This window comes from Dasypus novemcinctus, chromosome 4, assembly GCF_030445035.2.
Source record: "Dasypus novemcinctus isolate mDasNov1 chromosome 4, mDasNov1.1.hap2, whole genome shotgun sequence".
Classification (NCBI taxonomy): domain Eukaryota; kingdom Metazoa; phylum Chordata; class Mammalia; order Cingulata; family Dasypodidae; genus Dasypus; species Dasypus novemcinctus.
The window spans coordinates 110,027,749-110,055,070 of NC_080676.1; the positions used below are offsets into that span (position 1 = coordinate 110,027,749).

The 27,322-nt window shown below is 34.0% G+C and overlaps 1 protein-coding gene across 16 annotated transcripts in view; it reads right to left on the bottom strand.

Moving 5' to 3' along the window:
- Positions 1–27,322, bottom strand: part of EPHA6 (EPH receptor A6) — a 975,172-nt gene that overhangs the window by 171,601 nt on the left and 776,249 nt on the right. For 13 of the 16 annotated variants that reach the window (XM_058296023.2, XM_058296022.2, XM_058296021.2 and 10 more), the window contains 2 exons: positions 21,637–21,762; positions 2,700–2,761 (listed from right to left, as the gene is read on the bottom strand). In XM_058296023.2, the coding sequence (XP_058152006.1) occupies positions 2,700–2,761; positions 21,637–21,762 (188 nt within the window). The remainder of the gene's footprint in view (positions 1–2,699; positions 2,762–21,636; positions 21,763–27,322) is intronic. The other 3 variants (XM_058296026.2, XM_058296024.2, XM_071214885.1) reach the window with 1 other exon arrangement.

A 27,322-nucleotide genomic window follows, 5' to 3' on the forward strand; every position in this document is an offset into this window, starting at 1 on the left:
CAGGGGAAATTATTTAAAATTGTTAAGCCTCAGTTTTTTCATCTGTAAAATGAGGATTATAGTCTTTTCTTGATAGAGTTACAATGTTTTGTTTTTTGTGTGTTTTTTAACTTCACATAACATGTATAGGACTTATAATGTGTCGGGCATTATTCTACAGGCTTTATAATAGTTAACTCAATCCTTTTAACAGTCATACGTGGTAGCTCCTGTTGATATCTGCTTTTTATAGATGAATAGACAGAAGCACAGAGAAGTTAGTAACTTGCCCAAGGTCACAGAGTTAGCAAAAGTCAGAGCCAAGATTAGTTAAGATAATATATGTAAATATTCTTATAAAAGTGGAATGGTAGCCACAATTGATTGAACATTTACTCTTTTCCCGATTCTATGTTAAGTGTCTTGCCAATGGAGTACATAATGAGAGCTGAAAATGTTAGTTTTAAAAATTTACATCATGAATACTACACTTACATACAAATAATAGGATTTTTATAAGTAAATATTTTATTTATAAATTATGATTTCTTAATATATTTAATTGATTCATGATTCGGCAGGATAAAAATTATAGCTAAGCTAACAATTCTTTCTCAATTTGCTATAGCAGTGATTTGATCTAATTTTCAGCAGCAATGTATACTGCACATCTGCGGTATTTATTTCCATAATAGTCTGCTATAGGATATATTTGATACCAAAATCCTATCCCAAGCATATTAGATAACAACTCATTTTGATATGTATATGATAAAATTGATTTTTATCAATAAACATAATGAAGAGGTATGAGTATACATGTATTTTAAGTACCATAGGTGGTCCTGATAAATTATTCTAAAATAATTTAGCTCATAGGAGAAATGAATACAGCTATAAAATACATTCTGAGAATGGCTATAGAAAAGAACAAACAGATCATATCCCAAAACACCTGTGAATTTCATTTTGCTTTAAAGAGCACATGTGATTGAAAATATGCATTGTGGATGTAGTATTGTTTCATAATAACCTGATGATTTTGCTGAATTCAGCTTCTGGCATTGAATTTGAACATCAAGTCCAGTGCCAGTGTAAATATATCATCACTGCTAACACTGAAAGCAGTTGGAACAAGAGGGCACAGAATCAAGAAAAATAAATGAAAATGAGACCAGGAGAGAAAGGTGAGATGCACACAGCACTTGTCCAAATAACATGGAGCAAAAAATGAAGCAAAATAAAAATGCTTAGGACTATTTATTCAAATGAAGAAGAAAAATAATATAACACATTTTAAGTGGCAAAAGTCCAGACATTTTTTGTAAGCTAGGAAAATGACTCTCTACAGATAGATAAATATTTAAGAATACAGTGACATTTAAATATGTGACCTCTGCTGGGAATAAAAAAAAAATTTTTACTCTAGTGGTATTTTCTCCATTTCAGTCTTGCACACTACTAATGTAAATTAGTTTATGTAATTACTAAATTAGTGTGGTTTATGACAGTTTTGTAAATGTTTAAGAAACTATAAATAGACATTGAAATAGAATTTCCTGGTGCAGTCTCAACTCTGTTATTTTGTATCATTACATGAAATAAGTGATTTTTTTATATAACAGGGATAAATCACTTTTAACAAGAAGGCTTTTAAAATTTTTGTTCTTCAACAAATCTCTGCTGAAAGAGTTTTCATTCTTTTTCCTTTTGTTTTCTGAAGAGTCAGTCAATTGAACTAAAGAGGGTCAACAGTTTTCTGATATGAACTTTAGTGACTAAATATATATCAGTATAGAGGGTACAGCATTATATGAAAAAGCATAAAATATCACCAGAAATAATTAAAAGGGTATAGCAGTTTGATATAATTATGAACTCCAAAAATAGATATTGGATTATATTTGTAAACAGGTCTGTATCTGGGGATGATTAAATTATGACTTGGGCTTTGATTGGGCCATGTGAGAAGAGTGTTGCATCCTCACCCCTTGGTGGGTGGGAACTCAGATAAAAGGCATGGCAAAGGACAGAGTTGGGGGGGTTTTGATGTTGGAGTTTTGATGTTGGAGTTTGATGCTGAAGCCTTAAGTTGGAGCCCAGGGAAGTAAGCTCACAGATGAAAGGGAAGCAAGCCCTAGGAAGAGAGGACCCCTGATCCCAGAGAGAAGCAAGACCCTGGAATGGAGGACCCCAGGAAGTCTGAACCCTCACAGATGTTGGCAGCCATCTTGCTCCAACATGTGAAAATAAACTTTGGTGAGGGAAGTAACTTATGCTTTATGGCCCGGTTTCTGTAAGCTCCTACCCCACATAAATACCCTTTGTAAAAACAAACCAATTTCAGGTATTTTGCATAAGCACCCCTTTGGCTGACTAATACAAAGTGATAGAGCAAAATGAATGGCTGTGTAAAGGAACTGAGTTTCATCTAATATCTTTCTTCATGATAACCTCGTTTTAAATGCATGTGTATTTAACATTGCAAGTAAACATATAGGAGAAATCAATCATATTATTAAATGTACATGTCTCCCCCATACCCCTCTTAATAACACTCTAACATATCACAATTTCAGAGAAATGCACTCTAGAGAAAATGCTTCTAAGTTCATTGAAAAATCCATGAGTAATACTACGCAAAAATTAATTTATGGTAAGTGATTTAAATCTAGAACTCAGAGTAGCTTATTAAATGCCATCAGAGAAGAGCATCTCACCCGTAAAAAGGAGTCTAGGGATCCATTTTCCATGTACTCCACCACAATCATTACTGGTCTGCCTGCAGAAGCACAAGAGAACACACAAGGATTAGAACAATTACAGAAATATGTACTGCAGTTAGAGATTTCCAGCTGTGGCAGCTACATTATTTGTATTTTATTACTAGGAACTTTATTTTTGAATCTGCTTCTATAAAAGAACTAAAACTATACATAGGCACCTCTCTTTCTTTATAGCACTAGTTTCTTTTGAGTTCATAAAAGGGTCTTAAATTACAATATGAATTACAAGGAAATTTAGCATTTCTTTTTCAAAGGTCTTGCAATCACTTGTTTAGATTATGTTCTTTTTAACCTCTGCTGTACTTTCAAAGAAAATCAAAGAGCTTAAGTCAGGGTTTAAGCAGTTTCTATAGCTGCTTTGGCAGTTATGGTACAATTTCTTCTATTGTGTCATGTTTTTTATGGCTGAAATACAGTTGACTGGGCATTTCTGAAATATTCCTAAGACAAATCAGAAAGAAGAAATTTCATAAATTGTCTTAAAAATCATAAACCATTGGTCTTGGTGTGATTTTAAGGGGTTTTAAACAGAAAAATTTTGTTAGATTGATGAGTGCTATAAAGTTGGGATTTGTAATAGTTCCTGATCATCTCTTTATTGGACATAGACTAGATCAACAGAGCAATGATGGCAGTACAAGAAAAATAAGCAACTCTGATTTTGTAGTCTAGTGCAGAAGCTAAAATCAGAAACTGAACATCATTTTTTTAATCGTATCTATTTGCAATTGTTAAAGTTCCCAGTACGCCACTGTTAGGTGGAATATTTGGCATGAATAAGTTTGATTTGTTTCAAAGAAGAGAATGCATTTGTTCTGCCCAATTGATCAAATTTGAAAGATAAACATTTCAGATGAAGGCAAAATTATATTCACCTGAAATATGCATGTGTGACATATTAACCTTTTACTTCTCTATTAATTTCTTCTTATTGGAATTTTTAGCAATTCAATCTACATGATGAGCAGAGACTTTCCTCATGAACACAGAGAAAATCTGGAAAGAAACTGTGTACCAATGATGGAAATATTAGATCTCATTATAATTCATGTCCCTTATTTGAACTCAAAGTCTTATGGGTTAGAAAGATGACCATAAAAAATTAGTACAATGTCTGCAAATGCTAGATTTTACATTTGAATCTCTGTTTTAAGTAAAGATGTGCTAAAGGTTAAATGTAGTAATACAGCTCTCAATTTATCAGGCATAGAATTAGAGGAAGAAGAAATTTTCCATTTGTGGTAGATATTAACAAATTCAGTAATGACTCTCAAAGTCATTAATTTCACTCAATATGAATAAAGAATTTTATCAGAAAATACTGAGGTCAAATAAACTGTCAGCTCTATTGTGGGCAGAGATCTAGAAGATTCAAGTTAAAATAAAATAAAATAAAATAAATATAATAAAAGATTTCTCATGAAATCTTCTATTTCATGGGCTGCAGAGAGCTTGGAAATAGGCCACTAATGCAAAAACTTGAATATCAAGGTAAGGAAAATAAATGTCCACTTTTGCCTTAAATTTAAAAATTCTGACACCAATATTCCAGTCTGAATGATAATGGATTATGGACATTAAGAGGAAAAGTTACATACTATAAGGGTTCCTTGAGGTTTCCCCTGCCCATGGTCTCACATCTTTTCAATCTTGACCATTGCTGTCAGAGGAGCATTCTTTGCTTTTAATTTTCAAAAATTTTAACATTTACCCTCTCCCAAGAATGCCAGATTTGTTAGAATAAAAATAGTGAACACTTACTGAGCACACTGTGTGTGTAAGCACTTAATTTGTATTGATATACACTACTATTATTCCTATTACACAGATAAGGAAATTGAGGGATAGAAAATTAAACTATTTGCCCAAAGTCAAAGACAGTATGTGTCAGTGTCAAGCAGTCTGTCCCAAAGTTTAAGATCTTTACTTTTATGCTATCAGTGCTTCTCAGACAGGATTTATAAATAAAAGCTGTAAGTCTCCTCCTGCTAGTCAATCCTTTTCAATCATGGACCTCATCTAGCCTTCTCATCCATTTCATTACCAGTTGTCATTATCATCTATATTTGTCCAATCCTATCTCTTCTGCCTCTACTTTTGGTACTTTCCTGTCAGGATGATCTCTCAACTTCATTCTCTCCCCAATCCTATCACATTCCTCCCCACAATTTATACCCTGCACCTCTTCTTTGAAAGTGTTCCTAACTACCTCATTCACAATGATGTTTCCTGTTGTTGTGTTCCTATCACTTCTATAGTCTGTACTATGTATGAAATGTTGTGCCTGACTTTACATGAGGTTTTTTTTTCTTTATCTTCCCATAATGTAGAGATTTGTATCTCAATTCAGTGGGTTTCTTAAGGTCTGAACATAGCAGGAGTTTAATTAAAAGATAGTTCATTATTCTATTGGATTTCACAATACTTGAGAGTAATAATGAAGTTTTTCAGCAATATTCTGATATATGTGAATATAAAGTACTTTGAAATTAGCAGTTCTGTCTACAACTTCTTGGAAGATACTTTATGAAGTCTTAAAACTCATCAGTGACAGGTTTATCTTCTCATTAAAGATGATAAAGAATCAAATGAAGACCAGATTTCTTGTGATTTATAAGTTTGAAAACTAAGCTTTTAATTTTTTGTATTTTGTGCAGTGGCATCAATTGAAAGCACCTGTTATTCAACTCAAGAGTTGTTTTCTTAGAATACTGCTGGCATCTAACCTGTAATTTGTTTCCTATTGGTTTTCCTACTGAGAAGTTATATTGTGAAGATTATGAACATCTTTACAGCCCATGATTATATATTTTTTTAAACATTTAAAAAAAAATTTCTCTCCCTTCCCCCTTCCCCCAATTTTCTGCTCTGTGTCCTTTTGCTGTGTTCTTCTATGTCTGCTTGTATTCTTGTCAGTGGCACCAGGAATCTGTATCTCTTTCTGTTGCATCATCTTGCTGCATCAGCTCTCCGTGTGTGTGGCACCACTCCTGGGCAGGCCACACTTTTTCACGTGAGGTGACTCTCCATATGGGGTGCACTCCTAGTGTTGGGGCTTCCCTAGGTGGGAGAGACCCCGGCATGGCACAGCACTCCTTGCGTTCATCAGCACTGCGCGTGAGCCATCTCACCACATGGGTCAGGAGGCCCTGGGTTTGAACCCTGGACCTCCCATGTGGTAGGAGGATGCTCTATCAGTTGAGCCAAATCTGCTTCCCCCATGATTACATTTTATAATCAAGAAAATAGATAAGTACAGGGAAAATTATGACAATTAAGATAACATTCTTAAATATATGGGTAGGTAAGAAATCTATTGGCAATATCGCTTTTTCCATCTTATTTTTCAATATTTAAAAAATTTATGCTGCATTATCACTTTTGGAAAGCATATTTGGAATTTATTTTTTCTTAAAAGTTTCAAAATATTTAGCTTATTTCCATTTTCTTTTTTCTTTTTTTCACAATTTTAGCCCATTGCCCCAAATTCTTCATTCTTCATCCTAGAAAATTGCCTTAATATTTGCTGAAGTCAATGGTCAAATTCCAGAATTCTTGAATGTTAGTCAATTCTCCAAATCACCAGCTCTTTTTCTGAAGCCTCATCAGTTTAATTTAAGATGTCCTGAAAGATATTTCTATAAGTCACGCAAAGTGAATTTCTCAGGTTTGCCTCCATATATAGACCAGAAATAGTTATGGATATTTTTAACTGCATTGGAATCAAGATCCTCTAAGAAATCAATTATTTATATTCTAGACAAAATGAATGGCAAAGTTCCATATCATCTTTTTTTTTATTATAGAGAAGAATTCTCTTTAATTGGGGATTTTATGGATCATTGATCAACGAATCTTTGTTCAAATTTTTGCTCTCCTAATATTTATGATGATTTTAATACAAGCTGTATGGAGAGACCACATGATCATAAGACTTTGCTTTTCTCATTCTGTTGTTAAGAAAACAAAAGAAAAATATCTTTTAAATGTTCCAGAGAAATCTTGGAAAAAATTTGGCCAGTGAAACAATTTTTTTTTTTGCTTAAAGGAAGATTTATGAAAGAGGATTACAGAGATTAATATTTTTATAGTTTTCTTATAAGTAATGAATTTGTGCTGGTTATAGCATTTTGTATCAGTTTTCCAATTTCTAATGTGTAGTCATTAATATCAAGAATCGAAACAATTCTCAGCAAACTCCAACCTCTCTTAAAGATTTAAAACTTTTCTAGTTTAACATCACATCACATCTATATTTTGTCTACCAGGTAATAAAATTTGTGGTGATACATTGGATTTTTTCCTGTTGCAGTTCAAGAATCATTGAGGGGAACCAGAATAACTCAGTGGTTGAGTATCAGCTTCTCACATACAAGGTCCCAAGTTCAATCTCTGACTCCGGTAGCTCAAAAAAATAAAAATAAAAAATTGGGGAGCAGATGTAGCTCATGTGGTTGAGTGTCTGCTTCCCAAGTACATGGTCCTGGGTTCAATCGCTGGTGCCTCCTAATGATAATATGTGAAATAATTTTCTTATTCCTCTATGGCATGCCAAAGATATGGGTGACATAAATTTGAAAATGTCATAACATATTAAATTTTTGCTTTTCTTCCCAAGATACATACCTAAACTAGAGAATCAGTTTCTTCTTACAATAATGTCTGCTGATTATCAGGAAGCATATACATTTCAGTCTCAGTGAATTAAAATCCAAATTCTTAACATTTCCCCCGAACTTTCCTTTCCTCTCATATCACTGTCTTGGTTAAAATACAACCATCCTTCTCGTATTATATGCTTGAAATTCTGTTGTAATATTGGACTCTTCACTTTATCAATTCCTTACTAGTTCACAGGTTATTAAGTTTTATCAATTCTATACAAAGTCTACTGTCACTGCCTACATTCTGCCTTCGTTTTTCTTGCTTGATCTATTCCTGGATTCCTTGTTTCTATTCTGCTTCCCCATTGCAAGATAACCCTTGCATAACCAACGGTGCTATTTTTGAACATTCAGTCATCCATCAAATCATTTTAAAAATGATTTCTATGCATCAAACACTCATCTAAGTTCTGGAGACACACCCTTAATAACACAAGAATTCTGCTCTCAGGGGTATACAGTGGAAAGGGGAATAGTGGTAAGTGTTCTGTTTGCCCTAGGGCTGCCAATGCAAAGTACTAGAAATGGGTTGGCTTTTTTAAAGGTAAAATTATTAGGGTAAAAACTTACAATGTCAGGTTGTGAAGTGTACAAATCAAGGCACCATCAGAGATATTTTCTCACCAAAGTCAGCTACTGGTAATCCTGGTGTGTTGTATCATGGCAATCAGGCAAGACAACTGGTCTGCCCATCTCTCAGTCTTTCTCTACTTTCTCCTTGAACGCAGCTCTCTCTCTGGGCCTGGGATCTTTGAGCCTCCTGGGGCTTATCTCCCTGTGCTCAGCTGTGGGTATACATGGAGTCTGTTCTCACTCTACTTTCTCCTTTCTCTCTTATAGCAGGATGAAAGTGGTAGCTTTCTTTCTCTCTGTGTCTGTGTGTGTGTCTCTCTCTCTCTGTGTCTCCATTTATATCAAACCCAGGAAGAGGGTGGAGACCCAAGCTAGCTCATGCCTCACTGACATAATCCAATCAAAAGCCCTAAATCAATATTATCAAGTGATCTAATCAAAGACCCCTCAAACAAATTTAATGCAAAGGCCCCTACGCCCACAGAAATGGATTAGTTGAAGGACATAGTCTTTTTCTGGGAGTCACAGAATTCAAACTGTGACAATAACAGGTAATTACTCTAAAAAGCTAATGCTTCATCCTTTTAAAAGACTATTACTCATTGCATTGCTGTCTACAGGATTAAAGTCTAAACTGCTTGACAAATTCCTTCACAAGTTCTCCTCTACCTTTGCTTCCACTGTCATCTTGTACCATCTTCTATTTCCATGCCTCATGTTTTTCCAATTCTCTAGGTGACTTAGAGTTCCCTGAGTATGGCTCTACTTGTTCTTTCCTCTCTTTGGTGGAAGATGTCCTATTAACTTCTTCCACTTCGTAAAATTATATATATATATTTAAAAGCAGCTTCAATCTCATTCCCATATCCATTGTAAATTCTCCAATGAATCCTTTTCCTTTTTAGAAAGACTTGGTTGTTTACTTTTTCCCTTTCTTTACATCTTAAGTATTATACCACTTATAGTATGGCATTGATGTTAGCTACATAGGTGTCTGCCTTCTACTCCAAAACCACCTCAAGGGCAAGACTGTGTTTAATTCATCTGTGAAGACTACTATCTAGCACAGAGCTAGGCAAAAAGTAATACTTGTTATGTTAAAGGGTTAATTTCCCTCCCTCTCTCCCTCCCTCCCTCCCTCCCTTCCCTTTTTAAATTTAGAGATGATCAAGATATCCTTGGAGAAATACTTAACTATAAAATATTTTATCTGCTGATAATACAGGTGAGTTGAAATTAGGCTAATAGAAAATGGGAGTAAGTAATTTAATAATTAAAAACGTGTGTGTGTGTGTAAGAGTGATCTGCATTTATGAAAACAGTAGTATTTCTTAATCTAGATTTGCTCTAGAGTAAATGAAAGGTCTGAAGCTAAAGATATGAAACATGATTTTCCTGCCAATTCCAGAGAACAGTGGCATGCCATCTGTATCAATTAGCTTCAGAAAATTCATCAACTCCCTTCTTTCTATTGGAAATTACCATATGGGGAAAGAGATTTGCGTCTTGTTGACAATGAAAATTAGAGGCAGAGATGCCTGATATTAAGCTGTGTTTAGATTAAAAGACATTAACCTATATTGGCAAAATTTTAATAATGTATGAGCTTTTAACAAGGACTTTCCTGGTTTTATATTATATCCATATTTAGAAAAGTAATGTAATGATAATGATCAAGTTAAAAATGGCTTGAAATGATTTTATTTATGATTATTAGCTTCCCAACTATCATGAAAGAAAAATTTTACAATAATTGAAAGATTTATTACCATTAGGTGGCATTGAAAAAACATAGAATTCTCATGCCTTGAAGATGTCAAACTGTATACCACTTATGTTCTTGATTTCTTTCTGTAAAAATATTTTGAGTAGATAATTTAAAAATAAAAAATACAGCTAAATCAGTACATATGTAATAATAACTTTTTCTAAATTCTTCAATGTATCAGGCACAGTTCTAAGTGCTTTACATGTATTAACTCATTTAATCTTCATACCAACCCTTGTCCTGAGTATGATTATTAGCTCAATTTAACAGATAAGAAAATTGAAGTACTTAAACTTTAAGCAGCTTGCCCAAGGACAAACAATGAGCAATTGACAGAGCCTGTGTTTGAAGCCAGACAATCTGGCTAAATAGGCTGAGTGCTTAACTATTTTTCATACCCCCAAATAATACTTGGGTCTCCATTAATTTGAAGAAAATAAAGCAACACTCTAAATCTCTGTGCTTTACCTAAGAAATGTACCCTGGAAAGACATGGACTGGTCACTGTTTTGCTGCCAAAATTGTTTTGTCCTTGAGAATTTCTAGGATTTTAGACTCCCACAAAGCTATTGTTTTATGTAAACCAGAAGTATCTATTAAGAGAACTTGCTGGAAAAACCTTTAGAGTTTGCTTTTCTCCAGCTCCCAAATATCAGTTTATAATAATTATGTTAGGGTATATTTACAAACCATTTTTTTTTTTTTAGGTACCATGGCTGCTTGTTTGTTGTTTTAGTTTTCAAGAGGCACCAGGGACTGAACCTTGGACCTCCCATGTAGGAATAGGCACTCTACCACTTGAGCCACATCTGCTCCCCTCAAACCAATTCATTTTAAATTATTCTATTTTTATACAAGGATTAAAAGGACAAGCCTTTAGCAGTTGAAATTTCAGTTGTAAGAGGCATACAGGAGAACTTTTAAGAGTAGCCACTTGAAATGTTTCTGCAAAACCACTGAAGAAAACTTTGGGTAAACAATGAACATATCCTAAGTGTTTTAAGAATGAATTCTTAAGCTTTTGGTAGAAATCATCACAATTTTCCAGGGTATTTCAAATGCTATACATTACTTCTGGCTTCAAAAGAGACTTACAGTTTCACAAGTCATCAAATATTCACTTTTTGGTCTCTGTATCATTCTGTATCAAAGAAGATTGTCAGAAATTTTAATATAAAACAAACCTCTAGACAGGATATATTTAGTGATTCCTAAATCACATGGGTTATTTATAATGAGATTTCAATTTTTTTATAACCTTTTTATTTTAACTTTATTTATTTTAAAGTTTTATTTTTTTCCCCTCCCCTGCCCTGCCCCACTGTTTTTGGTGTCTGAGTCCATTCGCTGTGTGATCTCTGTATGTATTTCTTTTTTTTGTCTTCTCTTTTCATCTTTGTCCTCTAGGATTCAGAAGGATTCAATCCTGGGGAACTCTGAAGTGGAGCAGGTTTCCCTGTCAATTGCGCCACCTCAGTTCCTGGTCTCTGCTGTGCTTCACTGACTTTCTCCTTCATCTCTCTTTTGTTGCATCATTCTCTTGCTGTGTGACTCACTTGCATGGACACTGGCTTACTGTGTAGGCACTGGCTCACCATGCAGACACTCACTTGGGCACTTGTCTCACCTCATGGGTGCTTGTGCGGGCATTCAGTTCACCGCATGGGCACTGGCTCATCAAGCAGGCACGTTTTCTCTTCTTATTTTTCACCAGTAGGTCCTAGGGATGGAACCTGGGTCCTCCCATATGGTAGGCAGAAGCCTTATCACTTGAGCCACATCTGCTTCCCGAGATTTCAATTTTAATGGAGAATATTTTAGTTGGACTGTCATTCCAGAGGATACACTTATGCAGGTCTCAGCAGGATCTCATTGACTGCCAAAGCAGATACTACCCCAAATAGTGTGCTCCTGAGGGCTCTTGAGACATCCAGACACTATAGTCAGAGTAGGTAGCTCAGGAGTTTTGTACCTTGCCATAGGCTCTAGTTTGGAATTTATGCCCCCCAGTGTAACAGAGGTGGACTCAGTTGTGGTTTCTCTACACATGGCTCTCCTGTCCTTCTATTTGAACCTATAACTAGTACTAATGTTGGTAGGTATACATCCAAGAGACTTAAATCTTTGAACTGTCCATGTGCTAGGTGGGCCCCTGAATCTCAACAGAGGTTGCAACACCTACTCTCCAGTTCATTGGTCTCACCCAGGACAACTAACAAGGAGGTGATGATGGACAACTACCATACTAAGGAACCGAGAGAGTCTATAGCTGCAAGCAAGAGAGTCCCATCCATTGGCCCTATGGGATCACAGCCCATCTCAATTAGAGCTGGAGTGGACATCACCACCACAGAGTCCTCAGGCTTGGGGAATGAACTATGGACTAAAGTAGACTTATTGGTATTCTACTATAGCCTTATAGTGATTCTAGCAATGGAAGAAATTATATCATTGATGTGGAGGCAGTGTCCACTGGAGGTTCTGAGGGCACAGAGAGGGAAAAACAGGTGTAATACGGGAGCATTTTTGGGACTTGGGAATTGAACTGAATGACAATGCAATGACAGATACAGGCCACTATAATTTTGCCATAACCTACAGAATTGGGTGGGAGAGAGCGTAGACTACAATGTAAACTTCAATCCATGCTTAGTGGCAATGCTCCAAAATGTGTTCATCAATTGTAAAAAATGTACCGTGCTAATGAAGGATGTTGTTAATGTGGGAAAATTTGGGAAGGGAGGGAACAGGGCACATGAGACTCCCCTATATTTTTTATGTAACATTTATGTAATCTAAGTATCTTTTTAAACAAATAAAAAATATGTTAAAAAAATAAATCACATGTGGTATCTAATAAAACAACTACCTTGTGTTTTCTTTCCTAGGCAAATTACTGCTTGTTTCTGAGTCTTTTCTGCAACTCTTACAAGATGTTTATGTTTTAAATATATATATATATTAAATTTTGCTAATATATTTTCTCTTACATTTGTGCATAGAACTATGAAAAACCAACATTGTGCCACAGGGCAACTTCTATTGTGATTTATCCTACAAGGCAAAGGAATGACTGAAGAGACATGTTTTATAACAAACAAGGCTGGTCTATCCTCTTGATTTATATTCTTAAATGGTCCAGTGGCCCATGAGGGCACACATGCTGCCTTGTGGTTCTTTTCATGCTTCCAATTAGGGTTAAAACACACCAACAAAACAACCCCAAACCATATAAGATAAAACTCAGATTCACGTGGAGATTCAGCAAATTTAGCAAAGTTGTGCCTAGTTTTCAGAAATGTTCTTTGTGAGAAGAAAATGATTCTTGGATGACTTTTTTGAAAGTGTGGATAGTTTCAAACAAATGACACATTTTGTAACAATAAACCATGAAAATCTCTATAAGGTATTAAATAGATATGCTCTCGATTAAGAATTTAAACATCCATAGAATATGAAGCGCATATTTTAAATATCCAGACTTATTCAAATGATATTAGATAAAAGAAGCATTTATGCTAATAAGAAGGCATAGCTAATGTCAAAGTCTAAAACTATTTAAAGAATCTGAAAATAGAGATATGAAAAAGAACTAGTAAAAATCTGGAGATTACTTACGCAAAGGTTCTTTTAAGATTTTTCATGTCTTTTTGGCAGGAAAAAATTGAATTTTTCTTTGTAAATGTTCAGAAGCTTGATATCAAATGCATCCTGCAGCTCTTTTTATTTTTTTTTAAAGTACTGCCAGTCTTACATAAAAATGATAGTGCACACTCATGCCAATAAAGCGTTGGCTTTATATATAGAAATCTGAGTTCTTAAGACCCTGGGGTCCTACTTTTATGGACTTCTAGGGATCCAAAGGCCTCCTGAAATTGTATGCAAACATTTATATACATGAGCATATGTTCACTTTCTTGGGAGAAAGTCTATAGCCTTCATTTGATTTTCAAAGGAAGAGGGGGTTAATATTTTTCACCTGGTCTTTTAGACAACCAGGAAACCTATTTTTCGTCAAGAGAAAAATGAAATCCATAAGGAAACTTAATCCATGACCCATACCAAAACATCAGGATCATCTGTCCAAGGAGTTCTTAAACTTGTAAACCCTTCTGTAAAGTTTTCATAAATTGAATGGTATTTGAAGGTTTGAAATATACCTTCAATTCTGTGTTTCCATTCTGAAGTTTCTTAATCCAAATGACATGTTCCTTAAGTTTTACATAGTTCCCCAACCTTTTGTGTATTTCTTCTCAAACATACCAAGGATCTAAAAAGATGATGTACATGCTCCTTGAAACCCAATATCATTAAGCAGATTGAATACAAACTTGCAGTGATCTGGTTATCTCCTCTTGTGCTAGTTTAGAAGCTAACAATATATCCTAAAGCAGTGTTTTAAAATAATTCTCTAACCCAGCACTAATAGTGTTTGCAATTACTTTAAAAGATTATACTGGCCCAGGGCTGATTTTGGTAGAATGCCTAAATGCAGTCACTGCCATGCTTCCCTTGGCTAGGTGGGTTCTGTTTGTCATTTTCTCAGGGACCTACTCTTTTCCACACCTCTCCCCAGTCCTGAAATAGTAATAATCTTGGTTTTCTGCCCAGGTATGCCTCAGAGTCCCCATCCTTGTCTTTCAATAAATGCAGTTCTGCAGGCTGATCCTTCTGAAGGCTGCAGCTGCACAAACTTTAGAGGAGGAGAGCTCACCAGGGAGTTATGCAGCTGAGTATTGAGTATGGCCTTTCAGGGCTCGAAATCATGTAAATAGCAAGAAATAAAGAAACTAGGAATTAGGAATCCAGAGGAGGAATTTTTTTAAAACCATAGTTGGGATTTTTAATCATTTATGTTTTTGACTTTGCATATTTAATCCAGTTTTTCTACTCACTTTATAATTAGCTTTTGGTTTAAGTATAGGGACACACAAATACTCAAATTCCTCATGCCAGTAAGTGGTAACATTCTCAAATGCAGACATGTTTAAAAACATGCACCCTTCATTTAAAGAAGAGATTTTTTTCCCCTGCAGATCTCTTACTTAAAAGGTGGCTATATTTTGTATATTTATTATAACAATATTTTTTAAGGATAAAAATAGAACAAATTGTTACACTACAGAAAAGTATACAACAAATAATCATCACTGAAATAACTATATTCAGAAGAAATTGTTTTGTCATAAGTGATTGATTTTGAAATGTCATACTGTGGATGTAAAACAAAGCTGCTGACTTTTTTAGAATATCTGAAAACATGAAATGATCTATTTTGATTTTTCTGAAAACTGAAGTTTGATTGTAAGTAAAAGGATATACTTTTCCACTTTTGATTTCCACCTAGAAATCATATTGAGTTCAATACAATTTCCCTAGCTCATTGTATATTCTTTCAAAATCTGCCACCTACTTTTATAAATTTGCATTATTGTTTTTCTTCAGTCCTCCCTATGCATCAAAACTTGATAATATTATACTCACTGGATCCTAGATTTTCTGGGATTTCAACCTTATATATCATACCTGATGTATATATATATACATCTAAACCATATGCCTTCTAAATGAAAATAAAATTTTGACTGGATAATAGTGCATAGAATATCTGTCCTGTTTCCATATCAGGTAGGATTTCACATGAAATATGGAAAGGAAAATACTGATAATCATTGATAATGGACTATGAAGACATTTTAATATTGTCCCAGGACTATAAGTACTTTGCTATAGAGAGGGTATAGTTGGATATTGTTTTGTAGAAAACTGGAGGTGAGGATGGTCAATCACCACACCAGGGAACCAAGAGAGTCTACAATTGCAAGCAGGAGAATTCCATCCATCAGCCATGTGGGTTCTAAGTCCTCTCGATTCAGAGTGGAGTAGACATCACCATCCCAGGGTCCTCAGGATGGAGGAATTAAATATGGATTAGAGTGGAATTACTGGTATTCTACTATAGAATTATTGTGCCTGTAGCAATGGATGAAACTGTATCATTGATGTGGAGACAGTGGCCAAGGGAGTTGCTAAGGGCAGGGAGAGGGAAGAAGAGATGTGATGTGGGGGCATTTTCAGGACTTGGAGTTGTCCTGAGTGATGTTGCAGGGACAGATGCAGGACATTATATATCTGCCCTAACCCACTGAATGGACTGGGGGAGAGTGTAAATTATAAGGTAAACTATAATCCATGTGGTGTAGCAGTGCTCTCATGAGAAAATAGACAACAGTATGTGTTATTTCGAAAAACATAGTTGTTAGTTAGTAGCCATGCTTCAATATTGGTTCATCAATTGAACCACATTCATGCAAGATGGTAAAAGGGGAAACTATGTGTGCGGGTGCATGTGGAGGTTATATTGGAATTCCCTAGACTTTTGTAGTAATTTTTCTGTAAATTTAAAGCTTCTAAAATAAAGTTTATTACAAAAACAAAAACAATGACAACAGCAACAAAAATAAAATGTATTCATCAAATGCAATGAATGTGCCACACTGATGAAAGAGGTTGTTGATGTGGGAGGAGTGAGGGGTGCATGGAGTAGGGTATATGGGAATGTCTGATATTTTTTAATGTAACATTTTGTGTGATGTATGTATCTTTAAAAAAAAGACAATTAAAAAAACTGGATTATAAATTCATTCCCTAGCATGTCAGAGTACAGTAGTATGACTAGGAAACGTTTGGCTACTTGAATAGAAGGCTCATCCCAAAGCTCTTTCTAAGGAAAAAGAAATAAATAATATTAAACATTATTACTAATTATATACTTACTAATTGCAAGTCTGCTTTAAAATTTTTTAAAAATTGTGGTTACATACATACAAGACAACACATTTGTAATTTTAACCATTTTTAAGTGGACAATTTGGTGGTATTAATTACTTTTACAATGTTATGGTATCATCTCCACTTTCTATTATTAATTTTTTTTCATCACCCAAAGCAGAGCAAATTGGGTTTTTAACTAGTGTCCATCTGTGTCCATATTTCCCCTGGGTCCATGTTCAGAGTAAGCAGAGATGGAGTTTAAGTGGTTGCCAAAACAAGAAAGTAAAGACAGTTACCCCATCTTTCTCATTTCTGTTGAACCTAACACAACTTAAACAATTAAGAGAAGCACAGGTAAATATGTCAGAAGAGCTGTTCTACTTATTGTATTAATATTATATTTAAAGCACAGGCAGGTCAGACAAGATGGTGGTTCAGCACAGCCCCTAAACATAATATCTGCCAGGTCTTGTCCTAAATCCTTTGCAGTTATTATCTCATTTTACCCTCAATGCTACTTTTTGGTAAGTACCGTAAGTATCCTTATTTTAAAGTTGAGGAGCAGAGATATTATATAACTTGTTCGGTGCATACAGCGGCTTGACTGGGATTTGAACATGGATGGTTTGACTCTGGAAACATGCCCTTAATCAAGAGAACACATTACCAACATTGACTCCCCCTGCCCCCACCCCCGCCAAACCCATCTGTTTCTAACTCCCACATTTATTCTATATTCTCTTTCACATATTTGACTTATAATTGAAAAATTTGTCACTTTAAGGCTTACATTTGAGTTTAGGATAGAATCTTCTCTCTCTATATACAATGTATTATTTACTTCATTAATAAAAATATCAAAGCTCCCACAACTGACATAAGTTTTTAAGCTAAGCATTTGTTGATCTAGTCATACTCAACTCTAAGATATTATTTGCTGATTATTTTGTAATGAAAATGCCTTTACAATTTATAAATGTCTAGTTTTTAAGATATTTTCCAATATGCTTTTCTTACGTAAATTTAAGCTGCCATGTGATGTCAGTTATTGTGGTGAAGCGACAGAGAAGACTGAATCAACAAAACTTTCATATTTACTACATCATTTTCTCTCACTGTTTTCATTACTCTCAATTCTGCTTTTGTTTATATATGGTAAGCTTATGAAATTTTCAAAAATATAATGGATTTGGGTAGAGTTGATGTCTGTTATAGGTAAGCCACCAGTCTCTGGTTCTATCAATAATTAATACTCTGGAATATGTTCTATCCCATTTTCAAAAACGACTTGACTACAGAATTAAATAAAACAAATAACTAAGAGCAAAGAGAACATGTTTTATTATCATTTCAGAAATTGTGCTTGGTAACATATTTAAAAGAGAATCTCTTTTCTTTCCTTATCTTCTTTACTCTCCCCTCGCTTCTCTCCTCTGATTTAATACTTTACTGAGTGATTACTATATGAAATGAATTACATTAAATATACTTGTTATTCATCTTGCAGAAATTACTTCTTGGAGTTTTTGTCTATCTGAGACCAAAAATAATAACCTTTTTACTGTGATCTTTTTAGAAAACAGAAAATTATAAACAACTGAGAGCTGTTTACATAAATACTGGTGTCAGTCTTGTCAGCTTTCTGGGTCTCATGATTCAAACGATTGTCTTCTTATTGCAGTTAGTATAAAAATAAGTACTGTAAAATATTGCTCTTGGTAGCATAGTGTGATGTGAATGCAAATAAAAAATATTTTACACAGTACAGTCACATACCTCATTTGAATTTGATTAAGGTAACTGGGAACTACATCATCACCATCAATAGAACAAGTTTTGTAATTCCTTGAATGACACAGCAAATGTCTTATGGGACCCTGAAAGTACTGTGATTTATATATAAATGGTTGGTAGAAAGGAAATTAATTGTTGCTCCATGAGCATCAACCTTCAACTAACTGTATAAAGTATAATGGGATAGGCCAGGAGAAGAACTGCTCCTTGCTCTCAAATTGATAACCAAAACCTGAAGTAATCAGTTTAGCTATTAGAATTTTTGTTTATTTGTTTTTTTCAAATATGAAACAATGAAACCTTCACATGATTACTTCTTCATTCTTCTTTACACAAAATTATAAAGGAAATTCTTGGGAAATAAGCCATAGTTGAATGGGAGTGGATAAAAATAACGTTTGAACTGGTAGAAGTCATAACTAAAAAGTACTAGAGAAAGTGGGCAGGTATCACTTATCAAAGTGATATAATCCAGGAAAAGGGAGTTGAGTTCTTTTCAGTTTGAGGGAACAGAGAAAAGTTTAGCCCTATACATATTTTATGAGGCAATTTTGTTACACCTGATTTGTATGTAAGTCATGAAAACTGAACTGAATTTTTCCTATGAAAGCTGGAGGCAAATTTGGCTTAAAGCCTAAAAGAATAGAGTGCTAGAGTAGTCTTTTAATCTCTCTCTGGAAAGTTGTTTCTGTGTTTGTATTGTAGAAAAATCATCTTGCTTCTATCATTCTCAGTGGTATACGAAAAGGTTTATTTTTTACCGGTGGTGTTGAATAATTCAAGTCACTACTAAACCTCACAGTGTCATTTCTGCCAAACATACTGAAATCTACTAAGATTTGTTATTAAGTGTTAAATCTTAAGTCATTAAACAACAAATCATCTGTTCATCTTCTCAATTTCAATCACTGAGATATTAATTATATATATGAAAGCCAAATTTCTGTATTTGCAGTTAACCCTGGCTGTTTGGTTTATATAACTTTTTCTTTTCAGTGCCTTGTAATAATAACAATAAAATTCCTAAACAATTTATACCAGCTCTGTTTCTAGGAAGAAATAAGATGGCATGACACCCACTGGAGTTAAAATGTTAATCTTTTAGTCCACGTAATTTTGGCCTTTATTCTCTCAGTAGTATTGCTGGCTACCAAGCCAACTTAAAAAAATTAATCAATGAAAAAACAAATGATATTAGGGCATGTTTATTGTTTGGTGTTTTTTGTTTGTTTTAATTAAGTAAACAAGGGTAATAATCTTAAGCTTTGTTACTATAATTTTGCTAAGAAAAGCAAGATTCGTTTTTGTTTTTATTTAATTCCCTAGTCTTTTTTAGGATGTTTGGAATTTCAAATCCTCCCATTAAATTGGTGGCTGGGCTAGTTTTCCTGAGTGCATTGATGTCATTACCATAACTTATAGAATTATTATTAATTTTTATAAAAAACACACTGTTTCTTGGACTATCTACACCAACGCGGAGTGCCTTGGCAAAGCTAATATGAAATAATAGATAAGCCAGTGATTAAGTATGTTGTGTTTTGCAAAGGATTATAGTACTCCCCATTCTTTCCTTCTCTCTAGGAATCAATTTTCTAATTTTGTTTTGTTCAGATGAATATAAAATATAAAGTGGGTTTGGAACTTCAGGTACAGTAGAAGAAGGCAGCTAGATATTTTAGTAAATGACAGGGAAAGAAACAATCTGTGATTAAAATAATACCATGGATAACCTACAAAGTGATTTACTAGACTTTGAAATTGCATTTTAAAATTATAAGATCCTATATTTTGTTTCTCTGATAGATAAAACTTAGCTTTTCTCAGGGCGATGATTAATTTTACATGTCAAATTGGACAGGCTAGTACCCAGTTAAATCAAACACTAGCCTAAATGTACTGTTAAGGTATTTTGTCAATGTGACTAGCATGTACAATCAGTTGACTTTAAGTAAAGGAGATTGCCCTCACAATGTGAGTAGGTCTAATGCAATTAGTCGATGACCTAAAGAGCAAAAAACAGGTTTCTTGTGGGAGAAGAAATTCTGCCTCAAGACCATGGCATCAATTTTCCTCTGAGCTTCCAGCTTGGAAATCCTCCCCTTGGATTTCAAGTTTGGCAGCCCCAGTGTCCCCCAACTGTGTGATCCAATTCCTTAAAATAAATCTCTTAATATTTATATGCTCTTGAGTCTGTATCTCTGGAGTACCCTGAATGATATAATCTGATTGGTATTTTCAGGGATAATTGTGCATTAATTTCTTTTCTTAAAAAGTTCTGTTATATAGTATAAATAGAGACCCTCAATATAAACCCTGAACTATAGTAAAATTATCCTTAGTAGTACAATTATATTATTTCATCAATTGTAGCAAATATACTGTTGTAGAAGTTGAGAGAGGTTCAATTATTTGCATATAGAAAGGCCAGGACTCAGAAATCATTTTGAGAAGGAAAAATGATTTATTGACGGCTGGCCCGACTCGGGAGCTTTCTGTTGCAAAGCCGAGTCCTGAACAAGAATTTTGAGTTCCTTTTATACAGAGGAAGGGCTAAATCATTCTTTGTTTCAGTGCTCAATAGGTTTGAGTTAACATATATATCTTCAACATCCTAGGTAAGCTTTTAGCATGGACTTCATACATTCTAGATAAGTTTTTAGCACATTTGGTTTGCATTTTCCCTGAATACTTAAAGTTCATAGAGTTTGCATTGATAAACCGGTTCCTGGGACTGGAGTCGTCAATACCACACTAATGCAAGGTGCTAATGGGGAGAAGGTATATGGGAATTCTGTATTATCTGCATGGTTTTTCTACAAATCTACAACTTCTCTAATAAAAAAAAAATTCTGCTAGTTTTGCTGCTTTTTGTTTTTCTTCAAATCAATTTTATTTAGTGAAATGGAACTTTAATTAAATCTCTATAGACTCACCCAGATATGAAATTACTTTCTGCGAACAACACTTAATAATTTTATTTCTCTTTTCTGGCCAGTTCTAAGTCGCTAAGTGCTCAAATCTATTCTTGTTTTATACTTAGTTACAGTCTCTAGTTCTTAAATATATATATATATATATTTTTGCTAATTGGGTGATCAGGTTACAGATCTTTCTTCCTCCTTCCCTTATGCTATTGCCACAGCATTAGACATCATAAAGGTGATTGAGGCATTTTAAAAAAAAGGTCATTTGTCCTTTCAACCATATATTTCTATAACATTCGGTTTTGCAGTATGGGACTATCAACTGTGAGAATAGTCCTATTTCTGTAGAAAACTTCACCTGGAATACCTACCAGCAGGAATCCTGGGGGGCAAAGATCCTCCCGCTGGCACTGGATGCGGGGCCTGGATGCTATTTAAAAACCCCGCCCTCAGGAAGCTGGGGCAGAACGCCTCCACCCCAATGGCCGGGAAAGATCCTTTTAAGAGATAAAAATTGACATTAATCAATTTTTGTATATGTGGAAAAGTTGTTGATCATTTAATTAGAATAAAACCTAAAATCAACAAAATGTACCTCACAAGGAAACTATAAAATTAAAAGGAATGGAAAGTCTTTAAATATATAAAACCAAACTTTCTTTAAAAGAAAGCTACTCTTAAATAGTGTCAATTAGAGCAGTAGAAATCTAAGATAAAATTTTTAAACCTACACTTAGAACATTAAGTCCTGCTGTGGAATAACAGAGTGGATATAAGTAGAAGTCATTAATGTTGTCTATTAGAGAATTCATATCTATAAGCAGAAAATAGCCAGGATAGGATCTTGGATCTGCTATGAACCAAAAGGAGCAGTGCTTTACTGTATAGGTCTATCAAATAAGACAAACTTTTACACATTATAGAAATTACATGTGTTTTGAAGTAGTGATAAGAAAATCAATGCACACAATTCTTAATTTGTAACTCTTTTTTATGAGGACCAATACATTAGAGTTTGCAAAGGTAGAACCACATGCTTTTTTCATTTTTAAAAAAGCTACTGTGAAATGAAAAAAATGTAAATTACCTTTGGAAATTTATCAGTAAAATTATATAATGAATCATAGAATAAAAGAATATAGATTAAAGGACTTTAGGGATCATCTAGTCAAAACTCCTTATTTTATAGATGAGCAAACTGGAAAAGGGAAATGATGTCCAACAGCTGGCAGACTTCCAGGACAAAATCTTTCCACTATGGAATCAAAAAATAATGAGCCAGTTCCTATTTGAGGGATTGCTATCCTTTGAAAATGAGTTGGAAACCTTGCACTGTGACATAGTAACATTACAATTTGGTGTCTCAATGATCTGAAAGACACTAAAATCACACAGAAGGAAATTTAAAATGCAAACAACATCAGTGCATGGTCAGCACTGATAACAGATATATCTAATTTAAAATTACAATAATATTCTCTAAAAGCAAGTTACACTGATGTTTTTAAGGAATGCAGCTCACTGGGGGACTTCTGGGACTTCCCTCAGGCCCAGCAGTTCTCACATGTTGAGGCCCTCCTCCCACATTCAGATTTAGGAAGGCCTGTGTTTGTTTGTGAAGATACTTCACTTTGGTCCTTGACAAAAAGTTTTCTACCTAAAAGCAGTTAAAATTTGACTTCTTTGAACTTCGGCTAGGATTAAAGGGATCTGGTATGCTATACTCTATATATCTTGTTTTGATCGAGAAAATTGTTATCAAAACATTTCTTTTATATTTGGAGGTGTTTTTATGAAAGAGCAAAGTTACAATATGTGTTTCATTGGGGAGGCCCATACATTGTGCATGGTATTAAAGAAGGCATAGAAGGAAAATTATATTCTGTGGATTAAACTGTCCTGCGTTGTAGTTGATTTTAAAGGGCATTAGTAAAATAGACTTGCCAGGCAGAGGTGGGGTACCTTAAACATTAAGTTGGGTGGCAAGTGCCAAGTGGTAGACTAGAAAGTAATTTTCAATGAGCAGTGAACTAATTTTTCCTTTGTTACTGCATGGAATATTTATTATGGAACAAAAAAGTTAATATGCACCTGTGTGCAATGTTTCCCACACAAGCATTTACCACAATGTTTCATCACTGTCTGAGAAAGATGCTCATAACCAAGGTGCTTTAATGAATATTAGCTGGAGGTAACTATAACATATATTCATATGGCATTCATATTTAAAGTTACAAAAAGAAATGGTGTTGCTATAATGGGGAAATAATTACCAAAAAAAGCCCAGATTTTATTATACATAGTAAAAAAACCTAAAATAATAACATTTTAGCTGATTATGGATTTATTGAATTCATGAAATGAGAAATCTGGTTCAAGAATACTAGATCATAAAGAAAAAAGAATAACAGTCATGTACAGGAAAGAAAGCAAGGATATGAATGAAATTATCTTAAAGAAATTTGAAGAAAAACAAAAGCATGTGGAACAGTAGCTCTACATAATCTTAATAAGCTATACCATGAGAGATTTTTATTGAAGATTTTCCTATTTTTGCCATTGTCATTCAAAACTGCCACCTTAGAAAAGATGCCTATTTTAACTCCTTGAAAAAAAATAAATGAAAATATTATATTATGGTCATAATTACGTTGATTACTGTTTTTGTCATATTTAGTAGTATGATAGCTTTTATTTTCTAAATTTACTGCATCACTTGCCGTGGTTTTATGTTTTGTTTTATTTTACCATGAGTAAAAAGGGATTTAGTTTATTATAGCATCTCTTCCTTAAGGAGCTGTCATTTTTTTTAATCTGGAAAAATAAACAGAAAAACTGGTGTATGAATATATATGCAGTTAAGATATAAATTAATAATAACACTTTATCATTTTACTTGTTAGGGTAAGCCATGTCAAAAAAGTTTGTAGGAAACACTACAGCTCTGCATTTTCACAATTCAATCAAGAGAAATTTCAGTTCTTCATTATAATTCCCTTTTTTTTAAACACTGAACATGTTTTTGTTTTTTTTATTTAAAGATTTATTTATTTATTTATTTCTCTCCCCTTCCCTTCCCACCCCAGTTGTCTGTTCTCTGTGTCTATTTGCTGCATCTTTTTTGTCCACTTCTGTTGTTGTCAGCGGCACGGGAATCTGTGTTTCTTTTTGTTGCATCATCTGGTTGTGTCAGCTCTCCATGTGTGCAGCACCATTCCTGGGCAGGCTGCACTTGCTTTCGCGCTAGGCGGCTCTCCTTATGGGGTGCACTCCTTGTGCGTGGAGGTCCTCTATGCGGGGACACCCCTGCATGGCAGAGCACTCCTTGGGTGCATCAGCACTGCCCATGGGCCAGCTCCACACAAGTCAAGGAGGCCCCGGGATTTGAACCGTGGACCTCCTAGTTGGTAGATGGACGCCCTAACCACTGGGCCAATCTACCACCAATACCCTATCTTTTAATATACAAAAAATTAAGTTCATGAACATTTTATGATTGACATTTTAGGATTTGATGTGAAATAATTTTAGTCTGGTGTGCCCTATTGACAGTTTGCTCTCTCTCTTTTTCTTTAAGTAATTGTGAAATTTATTAATAAATTATATTGTGACTGAAGAATAAACAATTTCTAAAATCTAGCAGGAGAAATGTTAATTTCATTAGTACTTTTAAAAGTTAAACTCAGTAGGCTAAGGATTTGTTAATATAAATTAGATTTTACACATGATGAAAGTTTTCCTCTAGCCATTGCAAGTTCAAAATATAAGATGTGATAGAAGAACATTCTTATACTATTACCCACGATATTCTTCTACTACTAAGTGTTAAGACTATAATGATACACGGAAAATTGCAACTAATATAACTTATGGATGATAGTTAACAGAAATAATGTAATATTTTTTCAGTAATGGCAAAGAAGACACTACATCAATTCTTAGGGCCAACAATAGGCAGTATAAGGTGGTATGGGATTTTTGCTCTTGGAGTATGAAGACATTCTAAAATTGACTGAGGGATGACAGCACAACTCTGTGATGAAAATGAGAGCCACTGAAATTACACTTTTATTGGATTGTGCAGGCATGGAACTTTATAACACAGTGAATACTGTAGTAGATGATGGATTATGGTTAACAGAACAAATATGAGAACATTCTCTAAGGAACTAATAACAAATATATAATGTTGATATGGGGTGTTAATAATAGGCTGGGTTTGGGGAAAATATGCCAAATGTACGCTATGGTCTATAATTAGTAGTAATAGTCTGATGAAGCTCTAACATCATTTGAAACAAATGTTTCACAATAATGCAAGTTGTTGGTGATGGGTGATATATTGGTGCTCTGTATATTAATGCATGTTTTATCAGTTCACAACTTTTATTATACACTTACTGTTTATATAAGTATGTACTAATGATATATATCAATAAAATTTTTTAAAATGAAAAAAATGTAAGATGTGAAACTTCACATATGCTTTTCTAAAACTCAAATACTTGGCTTTCTGGTTTGTTAGTAATCTTGAATTAGTAGGTCAAAGGAAGGCCAGGATGTGACATTAACATCATATTGTGTTTAAAATAGGCCAGATAACTGGGACTTCTACATTTTTATTTGCCATACCTGGCAACCCTACTCTAACATTATTTCAAACACTGTGGATATCAGATGGAGGAGGGACATTATTAACTACTTCTGCAGGATGAACTAACATAAACCACTGGATGCAAGGAGCACTGGGAATTATGACTGGGAAGGGACACTACTGGTATTTAGTGAGCATGACCATGAATGCTGAGGATGTTACAATAAATGGAGTATTCTCCACACAAAGGAGAATTCTCTCAAAGTTCTAGTAGTGCCCACTGAGAAACACTGTATGAGAGTAATAAATCCTAAGAAGTGGTTGCTAATTAATAGGTCACAAGGAATCCACAATATGAAAAAGTGCAAGTAACATATCTGCATTCTCATCTCTGGCTTGCATACTTAATGGGGGATTCTGATAACCAAGATTATCTGAAAGTGGGGTAGTCTATAGAATATTTATGAATACCAGGTTTCAAATAATCATAATTAATAAAGTTTACAATGTAATAAAATACATTTAACACAAACTCTAGGAAACAAAATCCCATTTTAAATTTGACTCTGCAGAGACCTACCTGAAATAGCTTTACATATGGAAAATATATATCACTAAAAACTCATGAACAAGATAAACTAACCATGACCTTACACTCTATGTCTCAATTTCCTGATCTGTAAATAAGAATAACAATTTAACTAATATCTTAGGATTATTTGAGGATTCCGGAAGAGTAAATTTTAATAAATGTAAGCAAATATTATTATTTAATATTCTGATACTTTGGGGAAAAAACCTCTTTAAGTGGGAAATTGAGATAAATTGCTGAAACAGAACAAAAACCTTCTTTGAAGTTTATTATCAAAATTCTAACTTTGATGTCAATAAAGTTTAAATAAGGATATTAGTGCTATAAATATGAACTTTAGACATACGACTTTTTAAAATGATGTTTATTAGGTTAAATTTTTGTAAATACTTATTTTGATCTATGTGTAGACAGTAGATACATTTACTTAAATGCAAACAATTTAGAGTTGAAAATTTAACTAATGATCTATTAGAAGAAAGAAAATATTAAGAGTTTTTATTTCTATTCATGCCTTATCACATACTTTTGTAATTGCTATTGTTCGTATTTGTTTTAAAATATACATAATATAATACTATAGTAGTTAATATAAATTACTTATAAATAATACATGTTCATACTATCTCTGAGGAATGTGTTTCAAATATTTTTACTCATAGAGGTATAATTAGAGAATTTTGTTTAAACAATAAAATATTGAGCAAAATGCCAAAGTATAGGTGAAATAAATACTTTACTTCATGGGATTTGAACAATGAGGCAAGGCCCTGATTTCCCCTGGTCCAAGGCAATGATTGTAAAAGATGATGTTACTCCTGACATAGGGGTACTCAGCCCTGGATTACATTAGAACATATATAATGAAGGC